General features: G+C 39.0%; 1 protein-coding gene and 1 pseudogene across 1 annotated transcript; both read left to right on the forward strand.

Moving 5' to 3' along the window:
* The first annotated feature begins 1,220 nt into the window (after window positions 1-1,220).
* Window positions 1,221-5,511, forward strand: LOC108319886 (tetrahydroberberine oxidase). Its single transcript, XM_052872231.1, has 2 exons — window positions 1,221-3,974; window positions 4,143-5,511. The coding sequence occupies exons 1-2, from the start codon at window positions 3,876-3,878 to the stop codon at window positions 5,358-5,360; spliced, it is 1,317 nt and encodes a 438-aa protein (XP_052728191.1). The 5' UTR covers window positions 1,221-3,875; the 3' UTR covers window positions 5,361-5,511.
* A 2,511-nt stretch (window positions 5,512-8,022) lies between these two features.
* Window positions 8,023-11,023, forward strand: LOC128193724 (uncharacterized; annotated as a pseudogene).
* The last annotated feature ends 308 nt before the right edge of the window (window positions 11,024-11,331 follow it).

The following is an 11,331-nucleotide window of genomic DNA, read 5'->3' on the forward strand; positions in this document are numbered from 1 at the left end:
ATGAAGAAAATGTACCCTGCAGTGCTTTTTCTGTCAGTCTTGTCTCCACACCAATCTGCATCTGAATAAGAAGTAATTTGTACTTCTTCTCCAGTCTCTCCTTTTCTAAACTGAATCCCATATGAATGTGTACCCTTCAAGTATCTTAGTATCCGTTTGACAGCAGTCTGATGTGATACTCTAGGACACTCCATGTATCTGCTTATTACACCAACACTATAACTCAAATCAGGTCTGGTATTACAAAGATACCTAAGACTTCCAACCATTCTTCTGTAGGTTGTTGGATCAACAGCTTCCTCTTCTGGCTCCCTTTCCAGCCTTAATCCAACTTCTGCAGGAGTACTTGCAGCATTACAATCACCCATCTCATACTTTCTCAGCAGATCTAAAGCATACCTTGATTGGTGCATCACTACTCCATCTCCAGTCTTGGTAAACTCAATGCCAAGGAAATAGCTGAGTTTTCCAAGATCACTCATTTCAAATTCACTTTGCATTTCAGTTTTGAAGACTGAAATTAATTCTTCACAACTTCCAGTGACTAACATGTCATCCACATAGAGACACACAATCAACTTCTCTGTTTTTCCTTTGTGCTGACAGCTTTGCACATACACACCGTGTTCTGAGACACATTTCTCAAACCCAATACTGCCCATGAACCCATCAATACGCTGGTTCCAGGCCCTTGGAGCCTGCTTAAGCCCATAGAGAGCTTTCCTCAGCCTATACACTTTGTCCAGCTGCCCTTTGACCTCAAAACCTTGTGGCTGTACCACATAAACCTCCTCCTCTAGTCTTCCATTTAAGAAGGCTGATTTTACATCAAGCTGGTGTAGAGACCAGCCAAATTTAGTAGCCAATGATACCACTAATCTTATGGTTTCAACCCTTGCTACAGGAGCAAATACTTCACCATAATCAACTCCAGCCTTTTGTAAGAATCCCTTAGCAACCAGCCGTGCCTTATACCTCACAACAATGCCTTGTGGATTTATCTTTGATTTATAAACCCATTTTAATGCTATGGGTTTCTTTCCAGAGGGTAATTTCACCAGTTCCCAGGTCTGGTTCCTTTCAATGGAGTCAATCTCCTCCTCCATGGCTTTATGCCATTTCTCATCCTTCACAGCCTCCTCAAACTCAACAGGTTCAGCCTCTGCAACTAGTGCATAATGCACAAAATGTCCCTCTGATGTGAGAGTAGCCTCATAGGATAAGTCAAAATCCCTTAGGTGAGCTGGCAAGTGAGTAACCCGTGATGACCTCCTTCTACCATCATTATTCACAGTTTCTTCAGTCTCAACTACAGCAGTTTCATCTTCCAAAGTGATGGTTGATGTCTCCTGCCTAGTTGTGTCCCACTTCCAAACTCCAGTTTCATCAATAACTACATCTCTGCTTATGCAAGCTGTCCCTGATGTAGGGTCATACAGCTTGTATCCTCCAGTTGAATGATAGCCTACTAAAATTAGAGGCACTCCTTTATCATCCAATTTTCTTCTCTGCTGGTCTGGTATGTGTTTGTAACACAATGAGCCAAATATTTTCAGATGTTTGACATCTGGTTTCATCCCTGTCCAGGCTTCTTCAGGTGTCAAGCCTTCCAGTCTCTTTGTTGGAGACATATTCAGTATGTAAGTGGCTGTAACAACAGCCTCTCCCCATAAAAAGTTAGGCAACCCTTTGCTTTTTAACATACACCTCACCATGTTCAGTAGAGTTCTGTTCTTCCTTTCAGCTGCACCATTATGTTGTGGTGTATATGGAGGAGTAACCTCATGTATAATCCCTTCATGTTCACAGAACAACTTAAATTCAGTAGAGATGTATTCTCCACCTCCATCTGTCCTTAAGACCTTTATCTTCTGCTCACACTGCTTTTCAACCATTCTCTTGAATTTTTGAAACACCTCCAGTACTTCTCCTTTTCTTTTGATTAGATACACCCAACATTTCCTGGTGTAATCATCAATAAAAAGCAGGAAGTATCTGCTGCCTCCTGGTGTTTCAACCTGCATTGGCCCACACACATCCGAATAGACTACTCCTAGTCTTTCTGCAGATCTCTGGGGTAGGTTCTTCTTGAAACTGCCCCTTGTTTGCTTACACTGCACATACTCACTGCACACTGTATCTAGAACAGTAACATTAGGCAGCCCATTCACCATCTTTTTCTGTCCTAACAGAGACAGATCCCTGAAATTTAAATGTCCAAACCTCAAATGCCAAAGTCATTCCTCCTTGTTTTCTGAGGCAGTAAAGCACTGGTGTTTCACTGCACTCATCACAACCCTGAATGTCCTATTCTGTGACAGCTGGGCTTGTATAACCATCCTCTTCTGTTGGTTGAAAATTCTGAGACTGTTATCCTCCATTTTCATCATATAACCTTTCTGCAGTAGCTGTCCCAAGCTTAGCAGATTTGATTTTAATCCTGGTACATACAGTACCTCTTCAATTGTTACATCTCTTCCTTCCACATCTCTTAGAACAACCCTGCCTGTGCCTTCTGCAACCAGACTTCTATCATCAGCAAACCTGATTTTTCCATGTCCAGCACCTTGAATTCCTACAAACCAGTCTCTTCTCCCTGTCATGTGGGTAGAACATCCAGAATCTAGGTACCACACATCATTTTCTGATGAAACTTCTTCTGTTTTAGCCATCAACATTACTGGTTCTGAATCAGATTCCTCTTCTTGGGCCAAATTAGCCCTCTTCTTTGGTTTGTTCTTAGCACCTTCACCACTCCAACAATCCTTAGCATAATGACCCAGTTTTTGACAGTTGTAGCACTTGGCCTTCCTTTTGTCAAACTTCCATTCACCATTTTTCTGAGTTTTCACCTGGCCTGATTCACTGGACTCTTCTCCTTGCTGGTCCTGTGAATCTTTGCCCTTCTTGCCACCTTTTCCTCCTTTCTTGAACCCTTTCTTGCCTTTCCACTGAGATCTGGCCTGCAAGGCCTGCTCCTGGCACTGTTTGCGCTCATTGAGGCGTAACTCATGAGCCTCTAATGAATGTTGCAGCTCCTCAATGTCAATATTCTCCTTTCTTCGGGTTTCTTCAATGGCAGCTACTACATAGTCAAATCTGGCAGTCAAGGTCCTCAGAATTTTATCCACAACATACTCTTCCATCATCTTATCACCACAAGCTCTCATCTTGTTCACAAGTTCCTGCACCTTATCAAAGTATTCAGCCACACTCTCATTTTCATCCATAATCAAGGTTTCAAACTGTCTTCTGAGTGCCTGCAGTTTAATCTTCGCATTCCTGTCTCCATCACCATATGTTTTCACTAAAATACCCCAGATTTCTTTTGCACTGTCAGCATTTGAGATCTTGTTGAAGATCTTCTGGCTTACACTCTGATATATCAAAAATCTGGCCTTACTGTCCAGTTTTACCATCATCTTGTACTCTTTCTTCTCTTCTTGAGATGCATTGTCACTCAATTTAGGCAGTTCCTGTTCAATAACTTCCAGGACATCCTGAAATCCAAACACAGCACGCATCTTGATTCTCCAATCATCAAACTGCTTGCCATCAAACATGGGTAATGGTCCCTGTATACCTCCAAAGTTTGCCATCACAATCTTGCAAACTTTCTTGCAAAAATCTTTTACAAAAAATTCACCTCCTTTCTTCTTTGGATACACGCACCACCAGATAAAGCTCTCACACCTTCAGTAAATTTCCACGCACCCACTTCACACACCAGGATTCAGCCTAAGCTCTGATACCATATTAGAATGAAGGGTAAAAGGGTAATAACCCATGCACAGATAAGTTTTACTTAAAAGTAAAATATGCACGTGAGAGAGAGAGAACTTCAGAAGCAGAAAGAAACACGCGGGGGCTGAGGGATGAGCACCACCAGAGCTCTGATAGGGTTCAGCCTCTCTGTTCTTCACCACCACCACACAACCGTTCAGAGCAACAATAGAGATGCAGAGAAAACACAGGTATACTGAATAACCTCAAAACTGTATTATTCATTTTGAAACTGATTTACAAAGCTTTTATACTGTGTAATGATCTGTTTTTTTCTGTTTTCTGTTTTACACTTCAACAATTACGAGGGTCTCTCGTATGTTGCTGGAGTTCCATTTGTCGTCGTTAACCTCGTAAAGTTTCGAGAAATCGAAATTGACGTAGAAAACAGCACTGCATGGGTTCAAACTGGGGCAACCCTCGGGGAACTTTACTACACGATTAGTCAAAAAAGCAAAACACTAGGGTTTCCAGCAGGTGTGTGCCCCACTGTGGGCGTTGGGGGCCACATTAGTGGTGGTGGCTATGGATTCATGATTCGTAACTATGGTCTTGCTGCTGATCATGTAATTGATGCTAAGATTATTGACGTCAATGGTAATCTCCTTGATAAAGAAACAATGGGCGAGGATCTATTTTGGGCCATTAGAGGTGGTGGTGGAGCAAGCTTTGGAGTCGTCGTGGCTTGGAAGATAAAACTAATTTCAGTTCCATCAACTGTGACAGTGTTTCGAGTTTCAAGGACGTTGAAAGAAAATGTAACGGGGATTATTCAACAGTGGCAACGTAGGGCAAACAAACTTAACGAGAGCCTAACCATTAGGATCCAAATGGAAAGGGTAAATTCAAGTAAGAGTGGGAATCTAACTGTTGAAGCACAGTTTGAATCCTTGTATCTGGGTCGTGTAGATGACCTCATTCCCTATATGCAAAAGAGCTTCCCGGTGTTGGGTTTGGTGAAAGAAGACTGCACTGAAATGAGTTGGATAGAATCAATTCTCTTCATGGGTGGGTTCACAAACGGTCAATCTACCGATGTTTTGCTGAACAGAACTCAAAACGGTTTGTTGTTCTTCAAAGCAAAATCTGATTACGTGAGAGATCCTATTCCAGACGTTGGGTTAGAAGGGTTATGGCCTTTCTTATATGAAGACGAGGCTAAAGATGCTTACATTCAATTCACTCCTTATGGAGGCAGGATGGAAGAGATTTCAGAATCCGAAACTCCATTCCCACACAGATCTGGCAACTTATTCCACATTCAATACATTGTGTATTGGCAAGAAAAAGGGGATGTGGCAGCACAGAGGCACGTCAACTGGATTAGAAGATTGTACAATTATACGGAAGCTTATGTTTCAAGGAATCCTAGATCTGCGTATCTGAATTATAGAGACCTTGACATAGGAGTTAATAACAATGGTTACACAAGCTACAACCAAGCCAGTATTTGGGGCTTTAAGTATTTTGGTAACAACTTTAATAGATTGGCTCGCGTGAAGACCAGGGTTGACCCTCGAAACTTCTTCAGGAACGAACAAAGCATACCTTCTCTTATATCGAAGGGACGAAAGTAGATTTCCTTGGGTGCAGTACATATCATTATAAAATAAGCTGTTGTTATTTTACTTTTGGAGAATGGAGTTTTGACACCACACTAAAAAAATAATGTAATTATCAGCTGATATAAACGGTTGAAAACATCAAAAATTAATTGTTATTATGTTTTTCGACAGATTTCCGTTGGATTCAGATTCGTTAATAATGTTCTTGTCAAAAATAATTACCGCCAATCTATCTTTGTTGATAATCATCAATAGTCCGTTAATAATATATAAAACAAATTCAAGAGGCTATGATCCTTGCTCAGATCTAATTTATGAGAGTTTAGTAGAAAAATTTTGCTTTTAAAAAATATGCAAAGTGTTGGTAAAAGGAGAAAGTTTAATACCCACAAAATAATAAAAGTTTCAAGTTTGAAAAAGAGTTTGCTTACAAAATGTGTAGTAAGAGAAAAAGTGGGAGAAAACTTTGAAAGATGACATTTACATCTTTTGGTGAGTGTAAGTGAGAAAAAAAAAGGAGTTGTGCCTAATATAAAGTCAAGTATTTATGTTTTAGTTTGACTGTGGTTATATTGTTAAGTTTGCATGAGAGAATTAATTTGAGTAAGATTGTTGGACTATATAATTTGAGTACGAATGACTCTTTCGAACATATGCGATGTAGGAAAGAGATTCACTATAAGAAAATAAAAATTACTTATTGATATTTATATATGGATTTTTGATCTGTAGATAACTTAGATATTACCTACGGATCTTGAAAAATGAATTATATATGAATTTTATCTATCGATATTTCTATGTAAAATCTATATGTAATGTTGATACGTTTGGACGAGGATTTGCTTATCTGTGCATTGTCTTCCAACCTTGATTTGTATCTATCAAACATTTGCTTCATATTTTTCATACTCCTGCATATCGTGTGATTTGCTTATCATACTTTTCAACTCCATCTTGCCAAATTTACATGGCTTAAAATTTAAGAATTGGTGCGACCTTGTTCTTTGAGAGCTCAAAGTGCTGTTTCATTTGAATTATCAAACAATGTATAAATGGATTAGTTTTTTCTTTTTTTAATGTTTAATTGACTAGGTGATTGATATTGGTATCATGATAAATTGGGCGATGGCCGCTTGAATAATATTATATATATACTTAAGCATAGTGGTTAGTAGTTTAAAAGTTAAGAAGAATCTCAGTACATTCTTTTAAAATTATATCTCTTTTGTTATAGGAGATGTATTCACAAGCTGGGTCCCCGTTTCGTGATGAACTTCAGTGCCACAATCTTCCTTCATCTTTAGTAGCATTAACTTTTATTTTTAATATGTTATACTCAAGATAATGTTTGTGTTTCACTTCTGTAATTTAGATATTGAAGATCCTTTAACATTTTCATATCAACTACCACTACAAGAAAATTACGTTTTATATACGAATTATTACATACGGATTTTAATCCGTATATATTAAACATTTTACATACAGATATTATATACAGATTTTTAATTAATTAATAATTAAAAAAACTTTAGAAAAAGCCCCGATCTTCTTCTAACTTTGAAAAAAAAAACCTAACTACAACTCTCCAAAATGAGTCCCTCACTCACTCACTCACTCACTGACCCTTCCTTCTTCCTTCATTTCGGAAAAAAAAAAACCCACAAATCCTTTCTTCTTCCTTTTTCTCAGTAGAAGAAACACTCAGATAATTTTGTTTCCCCATCTCACACCCTTACTTCTTTCTTCTTCCTTCCCTCCTTGTAGCCACACGTTCTTCCTTTGCCATGTCTTCATTCAGACCGCATAATCAGCCACATTCATTTTCTTCTCGAGAGCTCACCATCAACGGTAAGCTTTCTTTCTCTTCACAGATTCATTATCTTATTTCATATTTCTTTCCTGCCTCAGCCTATTTAACAACAAAATTCCTCTTCCACCAATTATCTTCATCTCCTTCTAGGGTTTCGTCATCCTTTCACCATTTTCTTGAAGTTTCATCGATTAAATCCTCTTTTACTCCGTTTAAAAGCTTTTCCTCCGATTGAAAATTCTTTTCCACCGTTCAATCTCGTTTTGAACCGATTAATCGGTTTATTTTAAGTTTCCTCCCTTTCTTGGGTTCCTTCAGTCCAAATTAGGGTTCCTACTCTATTTAGGGTTTCTGTGAGTCCTATCTCTGATTCGGTTCGTTCTCCTTCAAATTCTCTCTTCTATTTTTGCCTAGGGTTGGTGCGAAGGTTATCGCCCTTAGGTCTTGGTAGAATCTTTCTCGATCTCTAATTCCTCGTTATTTCGCTGCGTTTCATTCTCGGAGAAGCTTCAAGGTCCTTTAAATCAGCTCGCGTCGTGCGTTCAGTCCTCTTCCTTGGAGCCTCTTCCATCAGGTGGTATTCAGAGCTCTGATTCTTCCACGCAATTCAAAAGCTAAGTATCTCTCTCCTTTGTGTCATGTTTTCATTTGATTCATTATTGTGTTGACACTGTTTCGCATCTCTGTTTTGATGTTTTTCTCTGATTCATGTAAGGTTGAATTTGTATTGGCTTGTTTTGTCTTAATTCTGAGTATTATATGTTAATTTTGCTCATAAACTGTTTGTTTAAATGTCTAAGAGAGCTAATATGAGATTGTTCATTCTTGATAACTTATTACTCTTCATATTAACATATTAAAATGCGCTCTCTGTATCCTCACGCCAAAGGCATATTGTTAGGGCTCAAAGAGAAAGGCATCGACGTTGCAATCGCTTCTCGCTCACCAACTGCTGACATATCAACAGTTTTCCTCAACAAATTGGGCTTCTCCTCACTCTTTGTCACACAAGTCAATTCTTGTGCTTATCTTGCTTTTCCAATTCAAATTTAAAGTAACATGCACTAGTGCAGAAAGGGCTATAGACGTCCGTTCTTTAGGCTTTTTGACGTCCAACGTTCGACCGACGTCTTTGCGGGTGACGTCTATATATGTAGACGTCCGTTGTGTTAGGCCGAACGTCTATATAGACGTCCGCTGTGTCAGGCTGGACGTCTATATAGACGTCCGCTGTGTCAGGCCGGACGTCTATATAGACGTCCGCTGTGAACCTCTCGGACGTCTATACACTACTGCAGAAAGGGCTTTATTAGACGGGTTATTTAGGGTTATTTACGGGTTATTTAGGATTAAAGGGTTTGGACGTTTGTTTGTGCACTGCAACACGTCTGAAGAGCAGATTCGAAATGAAAATGGAGGGAGATGGAGGAGTAAACGACCTAAAACGTAGGCCAAAAACGTCGCCCAAGAACACGCTACAAACTGCACCAAAATGCACAGAAAACGATTTTCAATCGGTCCAAATGAAAGATATTTCATCACTGAACAATTTAATCGGAATAAAAGTAAGATTAAATGGTCCAAAACAGATAAAAACCAACCTAGAAATTCAAGGCGCAGAGGGAACTCTCACGGGTTCGCATAACTCCTCGCGGGTTCGCGTTTTGGTTAGTAAGTCCGTATTTTAAACGTCTTTTGAACGTCCGTTGTGGCGGGGGCCGGACGTCTATAATATAGTAGACGTCCGTCCCCCTCCAGGACGGACGTTCAGGAGACTAACAGTAGTTCAACCCATCAGTCTCTTGAATGTCCGTCCTGGAGGGGGACGGACGTCTATATATATTAAACGTCCGTCCCCCTCCAGGACGGACGTTCAAGGGGCTGACAGGTTCAACTACTCTCTCAGTCTCTTGAACGTCCGTCCTAGAGGGGGACGGACGTCTATATATAGTAAACGTCCGTCCCCCTCCAGGACGGACGTTCAAGAGACTGATGGGTTGAACTACTATCAGTCTCCTGAACGTCCGTCCTAGAGGGGGACGGACGTCTATATATATTAAACGTCCGTCCTGGAGGGGGACGGACGTTCAAGGGGCTGACGGGTTCAACTACTCTCTCAGTCTCTTGAACGTCCGTCCTGGAGGGGGACGGACGTCTATATATAGTAAACGTCCGTCCCCCTCCAGGACGGACGTTCAAGAGACTGATGGGTTGAACTACTGTCAGTCTCCTGAACGTCCGTCCTGGAGGGGGACGAACGTCTATATATATTAAACGTCCGTCCCCCTCTAGGACGGACGTTCAAGAGGCTGACAGGGTAGTTTAACCCGTCAGTCTTTTGAACGTCCGTCCTTGAGGGGGCTGGACGTTTACTATATATAGACGTCCGTCCCCCTCCAGGACGGACGTTCAAAAGGCTGAATCTTCAACTCTCCCGTTAGGCTTTTGAACGTCCGTTAGAGGGGTCGGACGTCTACTATATTATAGACGTCCGGCCCCTTCTAGGACGGACGTCTCCACACTCAATTATTTACATTTATGCCACCGGTCAATTATTTACGTTGGGGTTTTGGTGGACGGACGTCTATGGGGTGACGTTAAAGATCAATTTTGCACTAGTGATGCATTAGGTTTTTATTTCTCTTGTGAACTTTGGTTTGTTCAGAAAATATATTCTAGCTAGCACATAAAACAGATCATTTTCAGCGGATTCATTCGAGAACCGCTATCCCCTTCAACTCCATGCTCTTTTTCGATGATGAGAATAGGAACATCCAATCGGTACTAATATAAACTCTCACGTTTTCTTTTAAATTCATTTCGGTCATCATCATCGGATATTATTGCCTTAGGTCTCTAAAATGGGAGTAACTAGCATTTTGGTAGGAGATGGGGTAAATCTTGGGTCGTTAACTCGAAACTGGAACGCTTCACAGAAGAACAAGCAAAAATGGCTTTCCAAGTACTCTAACAAGCTAGATACTTCCAACCCCGCTGCATGATTTTTGACATCCCATTAAGTTTTCTCTCTCAGAACCACACAATATTTTGTACCAATCGTTGCCCTTCAAATAAAATGAAGAAAACAGGGATTTGAGTTATTAAATTCATATCTGAAGGAAAAGTATTGTATTACTATAATATTGATTAAGACTTTGATATAATTTTCTTTATATTCAAAAGTAATATTGAGTTTTCTCGTTATTTCTTCTGGTCCATATTGCAGGATTGTGTTGCTACAAGATGGTATAGAGCCCCAAAACTGTATGGCTCCTTCTTTTCTAAGGTATATAATTTGGCCAAAATTTATGTAATATAGATCATTTATAGAGGCATATATGCTTATTTTTAGTTGCAAGGCAGTATTGTGACATTATTGTTGAGACTTGTTTGAGTTAATAACAATTTTGTAGACATCATTATTGCATGCTGCTGTATCATAATCTTAACTGATTTGTTTGATTTTTATTCAAGGGTTGTTCCCCTTTAAATTTGCATCTGAGGGAGAAAATGTAATTTCATTTTGTGGTTGGAAAGTAATGTAGAACTATGAAGTTAAGTATGCAATATAAATGTTAATAAATTGATGGGAAATTTGGTTAGATTTTTTAAGAAAACATTTTTAGAAATATCTGAGAGTTACTTTCATTTTGTTAGAATATGTTATCTTAGTTTTAAAGTTGATTGCACGTTACCTGACTGGATGGTTTGGTTACTTGTGGTTTTGGAAGGAGTTTGAATAATAGTAAGTTTATTAATGATTACTAGGTGAGTATAGTAAGTTAAATAAAATATGTGCACATTTTGACGAAAACTGAAAAAAATTGAAGAATGAAAAATTCACTTTTTGACGAAAATAGTATGCTACAAAAAGTGAATTTAGAGTACAAAATAAGGTTGAATATATAAAGGTTAAGTCAAACAAGTTTAAGTTTCATATTTCAATGATATTCTTATTGATCTTATAAAGTAATTGTTCTTTATTCTTATGACATGTAATCTTACATTACAAGAGTTATTATACAATATCTTAGTTAATTTTTCTAGATTTCTATCACATCATTCTTAATATATCTGTGCAATTTTACTTCAATAAAACGATTTTAATATATATGTATAGCTATTATTAATGTTGTAAGTTGTTGTCTTAATTAATTCTTATGTTCT

Source organism: Vigna angularis, chromosome 1, assembly GCF_016808095.1.
Source record: "Vigna angularis cultivar LongXiaoDou No.4 chromosome 1, ASM1680809v1, whole genome shotgun sequence".
In the NCBI taxonomy this organism is placed as follows: domain Eukaryota; kingdom Viridiplantae; phylum Streptophyta; class Magnoliopsida; order Fabales; family Fabaceae; genus Vigna; species Vigna angularis.

Coding starts and splice junctions, on each gene's coding strand:
- LOC108319886 (XM_052872231.1), top strand. CDS start 3,876: ATGAGCACCACCAGAGCTCTGATAGGGTTCAGCCTCTCTGTTCTTCAC. Junction 3,975..4,142: donor GAGATGCAGAGAAAACACAG/GTATACTGAATA, acceptor AACCTCGTAAAG/TTTCGAGAAATCGAAATTGA.